Below are 14,942 nucleotides of genomic sequence, written 5' to 3'. Positions count from 1 at the left end.
TAGAAACGTGAGCTGAGGGGCTTGCGTGAGCAGCTGGAGGACGCAATGGAATAAGTCACATTGGGTATGGCGCTGTTCCTCCACAATTGGGTAGTAGTACGACAGGAAGAGGTGGGTAAGCTGAGGCAGCGGTTGTGCTGGTAGCCGGTGGAGGACGGGACACATGGCCAGCGCATGGAGCGCGGGCATGTCTTCTCCAAGAGATCGAAGTCCTGGTTTGAGGCCAGTGCGACTTTGAATGCCCCAGGGTCGACGGCAATGGTAGATGTGATGACCGACAGGCTTTCGAGCTCCGGTTTGAGGGGGAAGACATTCGTCAAAGATCAGCTGGAATTAGAGGGGTCGGGCAGCGAAGCTGTAAGTGTCGGATCCGCGGAACGAAACTTGCGTCCCGCTGGTGCTGACTGAGGAGTAATCGGAGAGGGACAAAGAGGGCCAACGGTGTGCCTCCTGCCTTGTCGAGGAAGGCGTTGAAGAGACGCGAATCCATCCTGGTGGCGTTGATCCTGGACCACAGCGCGGGATCGCCGGTAATCGCGTGCCGCCACGAGCGACATACGTGCGCGAGGTCGAGGAGAGGACGGACGTAGTGCGCGAGGTACTCGGTGCCGAGGTTCTCCGACTCGCGGAGCGTCACAATGTCGCGGAGTCCGCTGGGCAGGACGATGTGGTAGCAAACCACCAGGAAAATCTCCGGAGGAAGCCGGTTGATGGGACATCCGGTGGGTGATTGAAGCTGGACGTCGGCGAGGATGCTACGTTCCAGCGTACGGAGCTGGAATGGCGAGCGATTGGTCAGCGAATGCGGGGCAGGCGAATGCTTTTTCTGGCTTGCATTTTCGAGACTGAGATTGACTCGTTAGAGAAAGTCCACCGATAAGGAACAGAACATACCCCATCGCAAGGAGTGAGGCTCCGAGGGGAGGTTTGTAGCCGGAAAGGAGGTATATAAGGACCGAGGCGGTAGTAGGAGGCAAGTTAGGCCGCCTGGAGCCGAGCCGTAATCCGATTCGGGGCGCCTGGGAATTCGCCCGACGACCGGAGGCACGGTTGGGCAGCCTTCGCGCTTTGGCGAGCAGCGTCGGGTCCCGGGGCAGTCGGATGGAGCGTTGAGTGGCGGGGAAGGCTGGGAACGGCGGCGACCATCACCTTCTGGAGCGCACTAGCGAAATGAAGCGATCAGACAGTGCCAGGACGCGAGAGCGGATGATACAGCAAAGGATGCGATTGAAAGGAAGTAGAAGACGTAATACGATGCTGGCGCGCAATTTGTGGGGTAGAAAATATGACTAGATGGTGATACGCTGGTAAAGTGGACTGTACTTCTCTGCCCCGACTAGCAACCCCCAAACAGCACTAGAACGTCTCCTCTTCATCGACTGCCCCTTCTGGAACCTCAAAGCCCTCCTGCTGACCGATGAGCATGTGGAGCATGCGGAATGGAAAGGGCACTGACCTCGGTCGAGTACAGGATCTTTTGAATGTCGCGGAGAAGCGGGTCGTCCCTGTCTTCTGCCTGTAGCACCTCCATCTGTCCCTGCACCATGATTTCGATATCCCGCAGCTGTAAGACAAGGTCAGAAGACCGGCGTGACGAGGATTCACGCAGAAGGACATTTGTGGACGGTTCAAGGGAAGAGGGGTATGCGCGAGTGCGGGCGGACGAGTGCTCACCTTCGCGAAGTAGAAGTCACGCTCCTTCTCGAGCCCCTCTAGGTGCGCGTTCATATCCCGCAGCTGGGCCTGCAGAGTCTGCAATGCCTCGTTCGGCTGCGTCGACCCTGAACGGTGACCAGATACCGGTGTTCTTCCACCTGCGCGCGCTCCGCCCGCTCCCAGTCCACCTGTCGCACGAGAGGCGCCGCCGAGGGGAGCGATCGTCGCGGGGGTGTCGGCGGGGGCACCTCGTCGTCGAGCGACGGGGTCGTAGCCCTGTCCACCGTAGTTGGTGTCCCAGAAACGCTTGATCCACTGCAGGAACTCGAGGTTGTCCCTTTAGGGCCCGATTAACGCGTGGAGAAGGCGCATACAGTCACTGTACTCACTGCATTTTGCACTTGACAAGGCGTTCTATGGGAATCGGCTATTTGCAGGACATAAAAACCATGCCTAAGTGATGGAAGGACCTGGAGACGCACCTTCTCGACTTTGTGGGCTTTGAAGGCATTCTGGAGAACCTTGAAGTTGGCGATATACTCGTATTCGTGTTTCGCGTTCATCTTGACACGAGTCATTGGTATATCACCTAGGAGATATGGCAAGCAGTGTTCAGGGTACCAGATCAACGCAACACAGGGCTTCCGAGCTAACCAAAGATTGAGTCTATAACTTGGCAATATGCGCCACCCGTGCCGCACTGCTCGACCTTGGAGTAGTTGATCTGGAGGAGGTTGTTCAACCATCCCAGGAGTTCCATTCGAGATTCGCCCATGATGGACACGCGTATAGGGAGGAGTAGATGAGCAGTAAGGGGGATGTAGAATGCTCGATGGTGGACGATGGGTATCAAGCGTGGTCGAGTGCAGGAACGCGTCTTTCCCCCAGCGCGTCATCCTGCACGTGGCCACGCGACCCTGCGCGCCAAACTGTTTGTCTTCTCTTGTCCTCCTCCATCGTCGTCTCTTCCACCATCATCCTCAGAACGCGCCGTATCAGTGCGCTAGCAGGAAAGACCTTTGTGCATGCGGCTAGTTTCCCACTTTTTCTCTCTCTCATTCGTGTTTACTGATCACTTATACGACCAGACACGACCAAGCTAGTGGCAAATGTATTCTTCACAACAGGTGATCAGTGCCTCTCGTGAAAAGTAAGTGTTCCATCATACGCGGGGTGTGCTTGCGGTGCATAGTGTCATTCACTCCATCGACATATGCACTATGAGTGCGTGAGCATTGGGAGACGATTGCCCGGTGGGTTGCTCACCGACTAGGCCCTGCATATCGGGAGTGTATGCGCTCCACAACTTGAAATTTGGGGTTTACTTTCGAGAATATGTGTACCATATGACTGCAGCTACCAGTTCGTCTGTGAATTCTGACCATTTTAAGCTCGCGCATGTAGTTCCCATTCAATGACCCTAAAGCGCGGTGTATTCGGCGCACTGTGGATCCATTACACTTTTGAACAACGCTCCAGTCGAAAAGCTGTGGTACATTATGCGGCGGACCGCTCGCACCGGCGACGATCTCCTTGCAGAGAGACAGTGGCGGACTGGTCGCGTCTGTCCCCTTCCCAGACTGGCTCCTTTCTTTTTGGCGCCTCCTTCGCATTGTCTGTTTCCCCGCGCATACAGCATGCTGATCTTCCCGGAGTTCTCCCCAGGATTCGAAGCCCTACGTGGCTTTGCTTCCACCTGACGTCTACAACATCATTACGTCGCATTTATCCGTTCGTGATCTCTTCCCGCTGGCACACACTAGCAAGGCCTTCCAGCGCGCGGCAGAATCCCGGATATACGAAACGCTGGTTCTCCGAGACGCCCAACGAGCAATCCTCTGCCTCCACAGTTTAGGCCTGCACAACGCTGCGCGCACCTCGTACGTCCGACGGCTCTACCTCTACCAGGACCCCGGCCGCACACCTCCGCGCCTGCATTTCGGCACCATCCCGGTGCAGTTCTGGTCGCACCTGCAAGCTGCACTACTGCGTATGCCGCGACTGGAATACATCATGTTCGGGGACCCGACCGCATCTCACGCATGGGTACTCCACCATGCCGACCGCCCCGTGCCCTTCCAGCTTCGGGAGGCAAACTTCAACCTCGCCTGGGGCCCGCACCTCGCCGCGTTCCTCAACCGGCAGAAGCGCCTGCGTATGTTCTGCACCGCGCCCGACTCGCTGGAAGACGGCCACTGTGCGCCCTCGAGCCGGGCGCGCTCCCCGCCCTCCAAGTGCTCAGCGCGCCGGTGCTCGTCGTTGCAGAAATCCTCGTTGTAGCACCGCCAGTGACACACCTCCAGATTGTCGCAGACGACGACACCATGCCGCTCGTCCCGACCCTCGTCGCGGACGCGGCGGAGACCATGCCGGGGCTCATCAACCTGAGTTTCCTCGGCGTAACCGAGGCGCTCCTCCCAGACTGTCTCCTCGCCTCGCAGGCACCGCGCTCGCCACACGACTCAGGTACATCGGCGTCCTTACGACGATGCCGCGCGAGGTAAGTCCTTCGTCACCGTCCCATCACTCCGAGCGCGTCGGCAGACCGTGGGACGAGACGATGTCATCATGCACGGCGCTTCCCATTCCTCGATGCCCGTGCGTGGGCCTCGGCCGCGCCTTGCGCCCACGCTCCCCCCGGCCCCGAGCTTGCTCTCGCTTACACTTCCTTCCTATCCTTCTCGTCGTCGATCGTACGCTGACTCCCGCGATGACCACGCAGCTCCCCACGGTCTGGCGCGCGCTCATGGGCATGCCCGCGCTCAAGTTCGTGGTGTTCGACTTCAGCCGCTGGGCCCCGCTGCCGACGGAAGTCTTACAGAAGATGGTCGTGCTCGATCTGCAGATATACGCCCCCGGCGTCCGCCAGGTGGTCGTGTGGATCGAACATCACCGCCTCTGCTGGGTGCGCCGTGCCGACGGCGACTGGGGGTGCACCCACCAGGTTGGGCGTCCGCTGTCTGACTCGTCGTGGCGGCATTGGTAGCCAAGAGGTGACGAAGACGAAGACGGACAGAGTCATGAAGTTTTCACCGCACGGACCGGGGCCGCATCCGAGTCAAGCAGAGGCAAGCAACGTGGTTCACCAGGATACCAATACACTAGAAGATCGCGCGGCCTCGACCCGGACGGAGCTACTGCAGAGGACGAGTGCACGAGTTGCGACACACGAATCACGTTCGTGTGGTCCAGTTTCCCGCGCCCGTGGACACAGAGTCCAGGCGCACCGCATTCCGATCTCCCACCAGGACTGCAAGCCTTTGTGGACGGCTATCTCGAGCCCATCTTGGCCCTGTATTAGGATGCGCTGCGCCGGTCCGCCTGCTCCTGCGCGCACCCGGGGTGCACGCGGGAGTCGGAGGTCGGGAGTCGGTGCGCGGGCCCGTGTAGTAACCTGTCGGTTGATATCGAAGATAATCTACCTAGCGCTTCCTGCCATCTCGGAGGTTTGTCGCTCGACACTGCAGGCGCCCGCATCGTCTCACAGGCACGAGTGCTCTCGCGCACAAGGACGCGGGCGGGGTGGCAAGCAAGAGGCAAAGCCCGGAGATGCTGACAGCGATTATTCGTTCAGGACAGCGCGTGGCGCGAAGCTCAGCGAGTCCGGTCGGACGAAGACGAGGCCGAGGACGTCGCGCGCGGACTGCGAGCGCTCAGGCCACCGGCGAAGTCCGCACGGGACGAGGTCGCCTTTCGCGGATGAAACGGGCAGCGCACATCCGGGGCTGCCGCCCGCACTCCGGACACAGCTGCTCGTGATCGCTCAATCTGCGCCGGGCGGTGCGCCATTCATATACGCCCGTCGTCCGCGCGCCTCGCCACCCACCCACGGCCAGCGTCCCTCGACCAACGTCTTTGTCCGTTTCACCTTCGCCGCACCGTCGCCGCTCCCATCGCGCGCACAGATCCCTGTCGCATCTGTCCCAGGATCACCCCACGACCCGCACCGCAGGACCGCTCTTGCCCACCCCCGCCACGCCCCGCCACGCCCCGCCACTCGCCGCGCGCCCGGCCACGCAGACACACGCACAATCATAGACTCCCTCGCGCAGCCTTTATCCCAATGGCCGCCTCGGACTCGTCCCTCTCATCTTCCCCGGCTTCCTCTCTCTCCTCCGGCTCCTGGGCTGCCCTCCCGCGCATCACTACCACCAGCACCCGGGCTCGCGGCACTACAGCACCGCCCTCCCCATGGACGCGCGCAATAACCACCTCGCTCACCCCGCCTCTGCCACACCGGTCCCGCGGGCGTCGACGCCGGCGAACATTGCTGCCCTCCCCAGCTTCGCGCATTCGCTCTCAGCATTCCCCACTATGACCGTCGTCACAAACGACATGATCTACGCTGGCCGCACGAAGGGCGGCGAGGCGAAGGTATGTACCACGTCGTTTTTCTGTCTTTGTCTTACTCCACTCCCCACTCCCATCATCCATCTCTACTTCCCTGCGTCCGCGGCACCCGAGGCGGGCGCGAGCAGAGCGGCACCTATTGGATGCGCACATACCCCACGGGGTGGTGCCACCCGCCACCCTCGCCCCGCGCCCCTCCTCGTCCACGGGCCCAGTCCTTTGCCACTTTGCCACCCAGACCTGGCGAACCTCGAACACACCCATCTGACCGCACTCTCTCGCCAGCTGAACTCGGCCCTGCGCATGACGAAGCAGCGGCACGGTGCCCCGCCCACCGGTACGCACTTCCGCACTTCCCCGCGCCGTCTGCCGCGCTGACCGACGATCGCCCGTTTTGGCACCCCGGCCACAGACCCCGCACATGTCCGCGGCGTACGCATACCCGACCGCGCTCTCGACGCCGGACGACGAGCTCGAGGAGCCGGCGCTCCTCTTCGTGCCCAAGCGGAGCAAGGTGAGCCGTCGTCCGTCTCACATCTCCCCCGCGCCACCGGGGCGGCGCACACCAGCTTGAGACCGAACGGCGCGCGGGCTGGTGGTATCCACCGCGGCGCGCCGTCTCGTTCTCGGACATGTGGCACGCACTCGTTGGGATTCATTCATGTGTTCTGGCGCCGACGCTGACGCAACCCCCCTCCCCCCGCAGTCCACGCGCTCCTCCTCGTCCTCGTCCTCGAGTTCCAGCGGGAGCTCTTCGCGCTCGTCATGACACCTGGGCCCGCCCGAACCCAGCCCCGGCGCCCGCCCTCTCACACACCCATCCACGCGTCCCATCCACATCCACCGGCGCATCGCCTTCCATCCACCCGTCCAATCTACCGTCCAGCGTCCGGCACACGCCCGCCGACCAGTCTATCCGCATATCATTATACCCGCAGCCCACGCCGCCGCGCGCGGCGGGGCGCTCGGCACTCTTCGTTTCCTTCAGATACTGTATCCATTTCTGTCACTGGGGTCGACGGCAAATTATTCGAATATTTTACGACAGCGCGACAGACGAGAGAGGCGTGGAGCGATAACGGAGCGAGATGAAAGGATCGGAAGCGAGGAGCGGGGGCGAGGTCGTGCAGCGGGCGTAGCGTACCACTCCGTAATGGCTAGTCAAGAACGGGGAGTCGGGGAGACAGACACGCAGTATGGTATCGATAGCAGCGGCAGTACTCGGCGGGGAGGGGGCATCAAAATGTAGCACCACATCTGTAGTTGTATCTCGCGCAAACATGATCGGTGGTTCGTCAGAGTTCGTACGAGAGCGGGAGCGGGGAATGGGGAAAGATGCACCGTCTCGTGATTAGTCGTAACGGGACAGCGGAGGGGGAATGGGGAGGTGTCCGAGTCCGAGAGATATGTCATCCAAATCCAGGCAGCGCAGCCCGAGGAGAGGGCGCGCTCATTCGCCGGCGAAGAGGCGCACGAGCATGTATGTCGTCGCGCCGATGAAGCGGATCACTGGGGGCGGAGAAGAGGCGTTAGTGCCCGGCGCGGGCGGAGATGAGAGCCGAGTAGAGGCACGTACATGCGAGGAAGGCGACGGAGAAGAGGATGAAAGCCATGTATCCGCTGACCATCTTCTCGGCATTGGAGTCCGTGGCCTTGTCTGACGCCGTACTGAGGAAATAAAAGCGAGCAGACACGATCGAGATTAGCGGGAGCAATCTGAGATAGAGAGCGCGACGCGTGAATCGGAAACGTACACGACGATGGCTGCAAGGAGAGCCTGGATCATCGCGGGTGATGTCAGTTATGCGAAGAGATCGGAGGAAGGACGAAGGGGACGCACATTGGACAATGTCCACCAAAGCAGAACCTAATCATCCAAACCAGTGTCAGTATCTTAGATACCTCGACGCTCATGATACACGGGCCGAAACTCACGCTGCAGACAAGAATGGCATCAGTGATCTGGTCATTGGCAAAAACAGTGGGAGACGGGTACGCACTTGGTACGGAAGGTCTTGTAGTAGTCTTCCTGCTCTGTCTGCGGGTCGGGCTTCGACTCGGCCTTGGGAGGCTTGGTGGACAGCATATGAATTGCATCCTCGTACGCGGCGTTGATATCCGTTTCCGTTGTAGGCACAGACACTTCGACTTCGTTCTTGTTAGGACCAACTTTGACAACACCGAGATCTGTTGAGACCTTGTTGTCTCCCTTGGTACCCCATGAAACATCGCTGCAGCGTTTGTCAGTACATGTGAGGCTGTCTTACGATCTCGGACTGGACGTACTGGACGTTGGCGAACTGTATGAAACCAGGACGAGTCAGTGACACATCGACAGAACAACGCGAAGCACGTACAGCGTAGACGTTGAGGACTGCGATGTACGAAGGCGCCATCAGGAGGTACTGAATGAACGACGTGATCATATGCCATGGCTCAAACTGCCCCCATGAAGCACGTCAGCTAACATCACAAAAAAAATAGGAAAGCGCATACGAAGATCAGCGACGAGATGATGTAGAGACCTAATGTGCCAGGAGCGAGATGACGATGTTTCGGAAGATAGAGTTCGTGAATAGGTCGTCTAACGTGAGAGCGCCTTCATTTTTGGATATGTTGTCGATGCCCTTGAACGCAAGGAAGAACGCAGCAATCTATAAGGACAGGTGCACCGCATCAGCACAGTCACCCGAACGAGTCACAAATAACTCACGGTCATGTATATCGTAATGATGCCGAACCCGATGAACGCGAATGTGTACAACCACTTCGCCCCTTGTGGTCGGTTACCGAGGGCCAAAATGTAGCACAGGATGAGGAGACCGAGGTAGAAGTATTCGAGTATGATGTTGGCGACGTGAATGCCCTTGAGATTGAACGACGGGTCCTCCAGTGCTTCACTAAGGATCGTGAACGCGATGAAGTAGTTGCCCTGTCGCAAGAACGTGAGAGAAAGTCATGGGCTGAAACGAGCCCTTACGCACCAAAGAAAACCAAGAGAAGAAGAGATTGAAGATTTGGTACACCAATTCGACGTGGATCCAGAACTTGCGCATGAAGGAATGCGACGAGCGGTAGATGTAGTGGAACTTAACAGTACTATGGATAGCAGCGAAGAAAGACCCGTTCAACCATCGTCGACGCTGACTGATCAGCTCGGGGACCTGTGGTCATGCGTTAGTGTGATTGAAGGAGGAGGGAGGGAGGGGAACACACCTGATCCGGTACATCCGTCACCGCATAGGCGGACTTGACATAGTGCAGGATCCATGAGCCTCCACGCTTCGAGACGAGTTCCCAGCACAGGATACGATCTTCGGCAAGGTACATGTTGGCCGTGAAGATGTCGGCACCGGCACCGTGCATCTTCTCGCCTAGGAAGTACTTGTGCAGAGGGCCTTCCCCGGTCTGGTCGTTCTGGAGCGCGATGTATCGGTAGGCACTGAAAGCACCAGGCAACACCGTGATGTAGCCGAAGACGGACTCGAGTGGCTTGTCGAGAATGTTCGACATCTTGTATTCGAAGTTCTGCGCGGCAACAAGCGGGTTGATGAGGTTCTGGCCCCACTTGCCCTTGAGCGCGACGATCTCGCCACACGCGCCGCCGACGTTGGAGTTGATGTCGAAAGCCTTCCACAAGTGGTAGATGGACGTCGGGCCCGGCATCGTACCGACATCCAGAAGGACGCAGACGTTGGGCTGGAGAATCGGGCCGAACGCGTTGAAAAACCACCGGTGAGAGTTAATCTTCTTCTGGTTCTTCTCCTTGAGACAGAAGATGATTTGGACGGGGACGATCCCGCGCTCGGCGCCTTCAAGTTTCATGGAAGGAGTGACCGAGACTATTCCGGAGGATAAACGCGGGGTGGCGAGACGGTCAATAAGGAAGACATACTTTGGGTCGTGTACTCGTAAATGTGAGCAGTGACAGGCTTCCCGTTCACGATGTTCTATCGGGCCGGTCAGCAGAGGAGTAGCTACCCAACACGGACGACGCACCTTGGCCACACCGTCCTGGTAAGCACCCATAGCCGCGATGACACTGAGCGTGCGAGAGTTGATCTTTTGCCGACCGTCCGAAACGATGCATACAACGACCTTCTTCCAGCCCTCCTTGCCCCACGTCTTGCTGCGGTCACGCTTGCAGAGATGCGCGACGTTCTTGAGCACACCGTGCATCGTGCGGCAGAACAGCTCTTCGTCCTCGTTGTACATCGTCATCACGATAAAGAGCTCCGTGCGCCGCGGGGGGTCGTAGTGGACCTGGCGGAGGGTGAAGCCCTCATCCTTGAAGTCGTTCGGGTCGGACGTCGCCGCAGAGTAGCGCATGTGCGTGAACTCGCGCTCGTCGCGCTCGGCGCACATGTTCAGCAGCTTCGTCGGCACCGCCGAGTCGAGGACGAAGTTGCCGTGGAAAAGCTCGACCTTCTTGATGGTCTTGTACCGTCGGGGGACGCGCTGAGGGATGGAGCCATACCGGATGTTGTTCTCGTCTCCATCCACCATCTCGTAGTCTCCCATCCCACCCGGCATCGGCATTCCCCCGCCCGTGGGCCTACTCAGGAGAGGAATGTCGCCTGTATCGAGGTCATCGGGGCCGTCATCGCGAAGCTGGAAGCCGGCGCTGTTGCGGCTGTAGAGGGACGGCTGCGGCGCGGCTACCTCGCCCATGGGCGGATTGAACGCATCCGGATGAAGCGGGGGAGAGCCAGGTGTGCGGGGGGAGAGTGCGGTGTGGGGAAAGGGGCTGGTACGACGAATCTTGGTAGAATGTCGAGCCTGGTAATTGGAAACCTCCCGGCTGACCTTGAGGTTGGCTGTACGGGTCATGGTGCAAAGGCTGATAGGACTGATGTTCTTGCTCGTAGTTTGGGCTGGAGTGTGCGTGTACGGGGCTTGCGTAGGGTAGCTGAGGTACGGGGAGTGGCCGTCATTGTAACGGCCCCGCTGAGCTTCATCAGCCTGAAAATGTTGGGTTAGATAGCCGTTCATTGCGCAGGTGAAACGAGCAAGGCTCTCCCTCGGCGCCCATTACTCCTGCTCCGATGCCTATCGACTGAACTAGCAATCGACCGCGAGTGCAAGGTAACCGAGAGGTCATCTTGGCGAGGAGCGCGCATATAACCAGACGCGGGTGCAGACTCAAGAGGCGGAAATGAGTCTGAAGAAGCTCACCTCGGGATAATGGGACATGACGGGAACGTAGAAGCAGGGGGGAGCGACCGCGGGTGTATGTATGCGAGCTCACTGCGGACGAAGGAGATGCTGTGTTGAGGCTCAGCCTGTGGAGCAGCGCCCTGGGCCAATAAACAGAGACTCACTGCGGAGCAACAGGGGCACAGATATGCAGCCCCGCTAGCAACTAAAAGTGCACTGCGAATGGGCCCGCCGATGACTGTGGGTTCCGATGTCGAGCTTGAGTCCGTGGATGTGTAGTCGAGTCGACGGGCGTTCGTACGCTGCGCGAGAGCGGAGGTCGTGGGTTCGAGTGCACTTGCGCTGCACAAGACGATAATCAAGTGCTGTCAATGCGAGGGCGTCGTCAAGAGTCGTGAGATGAACTAGTGGAGGTCGGGGCGAGAGAGCTGAGTGAGGGAGACCTTGCGGAGACCGTCGCTGGTTTCGGCGATGGCGCTTGGAGACGCCCGCGAGTCGCGACCGCCTGCGGGCTAACGCCGGCCAGTCGCGCGGGCGCCTTCGAGCGCAGAGCGTCCCGCATGCGGCATGTCAGGACAATCAGATCTGCGATCCTTGGGTTTATAAAATCACGCGTTCGACTCCTCCACAGGCCAGTGGATTTCTGGCGAATCGAAAACATTAGCCTAGATCATGGGGCTACATTCCCCACATATGTTGCGGAGGTGCAACGAACCCTATTACGTATGATATAAACTACTAAGTGGAGTTAGTTAAACTTAAACGTCTCTGCGACGAGCTGTCGGCCCGCCGCTCTGCGCGAGCCCGGGCAACGTCACGAGCCGTGTGTCGAGAGCGGGGGGTGCGACAGCGCGGGGACGGGCGCGTCGGCAAGCGCGTCCACGGCTGGGAACTCGTAGGCACGGCCATCCCGCGCTGCGCGTAGAAGAGGACGAAGGTGGTGAGCGCGGGGACGGGCGCGAGCAGCGAGGGGAGCAGCGCAAGAGACTCGAGGCTGAGGCCTGATGCGAGCGCACACATTTACACGCAGAAACTCGTTCAGTTTTCTGGGCTCATGGTCATCAATCGGGGTCGTCATAAAGGCAAGTCATCTAGGTCGTGCGACGTGACATACAGCATAAGAACAGTGCTACGAAAACCCGATAGCAAGGGCAGAATACACACCTCAAACAGCCTCTTCTCCCTTCTTCTCATCTCGTACCGGCACGTCCGAAACCCGTGGCTCCTCTTTCCTATCCTCTGCCTCCGCACCGTCCGTGCCCACCACACCCTGCTCCGTCCTCTCCTTCTCCTCCCGCGTCCGAGCATCAACAACGCTCTTGCGCAGCTCCCACCCTCCCTGCCACCCGATCCACGTGTACCGCGGGCAGTGCGGGCCGCGCAAGAACAGGACGAACAGCCCCCACCCGGTCCACGCGAGGTTGAGCGCCGCCGTCGGCCGCCACCCGTGCTGCGTGAACACCTGCGCGCTGACCGACGTGCCCATGACCTGCCCGATGAAGAGCGAGAGGATGAGGACGGCGTTGAGGCGCGAGCGCGCCGCGGCGTCGAGGCCAAGGACGGCGGAGGTGAGCGAGACCTGCTGCGTCTGGCGGAAGACGTCGAGGCCGATGCAGACGATGACGACCGCGGCGACGGAGAGGCCGGCGGCGGCGGTCTGGACGGCGAAGGTGGCGACGAGGGCGACGATGGCGACGAGCGTGGCGGACCATGGGACGAGGTTGTCGATGGTGCGACCGATGAGGGGCGCCATTGCGACGCCGACCATACCCACGAGACCGAAAAGACCAATGACGACACTGCGGAGATGGATTAAGCACTGAAGTGGGCAGACCAAAGGGAACACACGCACGTAGAGTAGTTGTACGGATCTCCACCGAGAAGGAAGGTCAACGTGACCCACCATCCACTGAACGTCGCACTCGAGGGAATGGTGATGAGGATGGCTTGCACAAGAAGGGGTTCCGTGACGCAGAACTTGCCCATGCTGAAGAGGATGCCGAAGTAGGTCGCACCCTTGTTCTTTGCGGGGTAGTCGGGAAGCATCCAGTACAACAGCGCGAGGATGCCGAACTGAACCCCAATAGATACGAAATAAACGACGCGCCAGGTGACGAATTGAGCAACCACGCCGGAGAGGACTCGTGCGATAAGTACACCGAAGAGTAGTCCTGAGAGAACGATGGATAACGCAGAGGCGCGACGTTCGGGAGGTGCGAGGTCCACTGCGAGGGGCATGAGGATCTGCGGTACGACGGTGCATACTCCGACAAAAAAGCAGAGGACCTCGAAGGCGGCAAGATTGGTGGTGATGGCGAGACCGATTGTGAGCGAGCCGGTGATGAAGTTGAGGAGCAAAATAAGCGGTCGTCTCCGGACGAGGTCGCCCAGGGGCGAGATGAAGAGGAGGCCTACGGCATAGCTGAAAAACCGATGGGTGAGACATAGAATGGGCATGTGGGTAAACGAACAACCCACCCAGCTTGTACCAACGTCGGTATTGTCGAGACTTCTTTCTCGGTGACTCCGAAAGAATCCGCAAACTGGACTGCACGACCATCAGGTCAGTTTCGGGGAGCTTGTCACGTTATAACGGCCGAGTCTTGGACATGCATATATGCGTAGTACGCAGAGCCGCGTCGCGCGCCTTGGGAATCCGCCAGGAATGCGACTCCAATGCATCCCAAAAATCGCAGTCGTGGAGAGGGGCAAAGGGAACGCATATATAATGTGAATATACTTACTGAGCAGCGGCTGGCAGTAATACAGGTTCGCGACAACTAAAAGGCAATGAACACACAAATCGTAAGAATAAGAGAGTGGACGCACTGAAGGTACTTGCCAACCCAAAAAGCGCGTTCATCGCCAGGCCGAAGTGTGCAGGATGTTTGGGATCATAACGCGCTCGAGAGGGTATGGGGAGAAACCCGAAGTCCATCCCTAGTAACTCTTCATCCTCCTCCCGCTGTGAACGCTCCGACGGCCCCTCTGTCTTCGAGGTGTCGGTGCCCGGAGGAGCGGGTAGTGTCGAGACACTTGAATTTGTCCGTGACTGTCGTTGGCGGTCCGTTCTTGAGTCCGTTGCCGGCATGACTACGGAGGGGTGCTGGAAGAGGGCGTAGCGAGCACCACGACGGCGGGAGGGCGAGGGCAAACTGTGGCCGAGACATGGTGCAGAAGGAAGACGAGATAGAAATAGCTGACCTGCGCTTTTACCAACCAGCGTTCCGGCACGGCGTGCCGTCTAGTGCCACGGCCCGCCCGCCGCACACCTGGGCTGACAAATCGCGTTAGTCAGACAGACATGATCGACTGGTCGATCGCCACGACCTCTCACGTTGGCGGCAAAAAGCACACTTGTAAGTAGAGGATAGGCTGGGATGAAAAGCTTCGAAGTGGGCTCAGGCTCTACCAGACAGTGACGAGTCGCACTCAGCCTCATGGAGTTGGTCCTTACTAAGTCGCTGTTATCTGTTGAACCTGCCCGTCATGTCCGACACTGCATTACGTCTGGGTTGGAGACTTTGGAGGTGGGTGTCTACCATGCCCTGCTCTCAACAATATATTGAAAGCCACCAAGATCTCTGGCAGTGCCGATGTTGAGATAGTCGGCAGCGATCCCCAAGGCGTTGCCAGACCCAGACCCCACACCTCCTACCCTCGTCGACTGCGCACGCTGCGGCTCGCCTCCGCGTACATACCTGCTGACACGGCAGGAGCGGTCGCGGGCGGAAAGGGAGGATTTGGTGGGGGAGCGGGATAGAGGCGGCGTTGCCGTT

At 59.3% G+C, this 14,942-nt stretch overlaps 4 protein-coding genes across 4 annotated transcripts; 1 reads left to right on the top strand and 3 right to left on the bottom strand.

Annotated features, from left to right (window-relative positions):
• Positions 1 to 1,356: 1,356 nt before the first annotated feature.
• On the bottom strand, positions 1,357 to 2,431 carry BXZ73DRAFT_52653 (microtubule binding protein; the record flags this gene model as incomplete). Its single annotated transcript, XM_048020852.1, has 6 exons — positions 1,357 to 1,407; positions 1,457 to 1,564; positions 1,675 to 1,993; positions 2,046 to 2,083; positions 2,139 to 2,245; positions 2,311 to 2,431. The coding sequence occupies 6 exons, from the start codon at positions 2,429 to 2,431 to the stop codon at positions 1,357 to 1,359; spliced, it is 744 nt and encodes a 247-aa protein (XP_047874135.1).
• A 57-nt stretch (positions 2,432 to 2,488) lies between these two features.
• Positions 2,489 to 4,642, top strand: BXZ73DRAFT_92103 (uncharacterized protein; the record flags this gene model as incomplete). Its single annotated transcript, XM_048026242.1, has 5 exons — positions 2,489 to 2,491; positions 3,322 to 3,815; positions 3,845 to 4,055; positions 4,379 to 4,561; positions 4,601 to 4,642. 5 exons carry the CDS (start codon positions 2,489 to 2,491, stop codon positions 4,640 to 4,642), a joined length of 933 nt encoding a protein of 310 aa, XP_047874134.1.
• A 2,814-nt stretch (positions 4,643 to 7,456) lies between these two features.
• BXZ73DRAFT_104995 (glycosyltransferase family 2 protein) lies at positions 7,457 to 11,199 on the bottom strand (the record flags this gene model as incomplete). Its single annotated transcript, XM_048016091.1, has 15 exons — positions 7,457 to 7,515; positions 7,583 to 7,674; positions 7,761 to 7,783; positions 7,847 to 7,873; positions 7,909 to 7,942; positions 8,007 to 8,237; positions 8,293 to 8,306; positions 8,364 to 8,447; positions 8,556 to 8,660; positions 8,720 to 8,938; positions 8,991 to 9,170; positions 9,223 to 9,848; positions 9,902 to 9,956; positions 10,006 to 10,968; positions 11,182 to 11,199. The coding sequence occupies 15 exons, from the start codon at positions 11,197 to 11,199 to the stop codon at positions 7,457 to 7,459; spliced, it is 2,730 nt and encodes a 909-aa protein (XP_047874133.1).
• A 1,129-nt stretch (positions 11,200 to 12,328) lies between these two features.
• On the bottom strand, positions 12,329 to 14,254 carry BXZ73DRAFT_52596 (MFS general substrate transporter; the record flags this gene model as incomplete). The annotated part of the gene is made up of 5 exons (XM_048020838.1): positions 12,329 to 12,962; positions 13,016 to 13,585; positions 13,642 to 13,711; positions 13,908 to 13,943; positions 13,993 to 14,254. 5 exons carry the CDS (start codon positions 14,252 to 14,254, stop codon positions 12,329 to 12,331), a joined length of 1,572 nt encoding a protein of 523 aa, XP_047874132.1.
• Positions 14,255 to 14,942: the final 688 nt, after the last annotated feature.

The sequence above is a fragment of the Epithele typhae genome, assembly GCF_022376455.1.
Source record: "Epithele typhae strain CBS 203.58 chromosome Unknown BXZ73scaffold_59, whole genome shotgun sequence".
Lineage (NCBI taxonomy): Eukaryota > Fungi > Basidiomycota > Agaricomycetes > Polyporales > Epitheliaceae > Epithele > Epithele typhae.
This window is presented reverse-complemented; position numbering and strand designations above follow the sequence as displayed.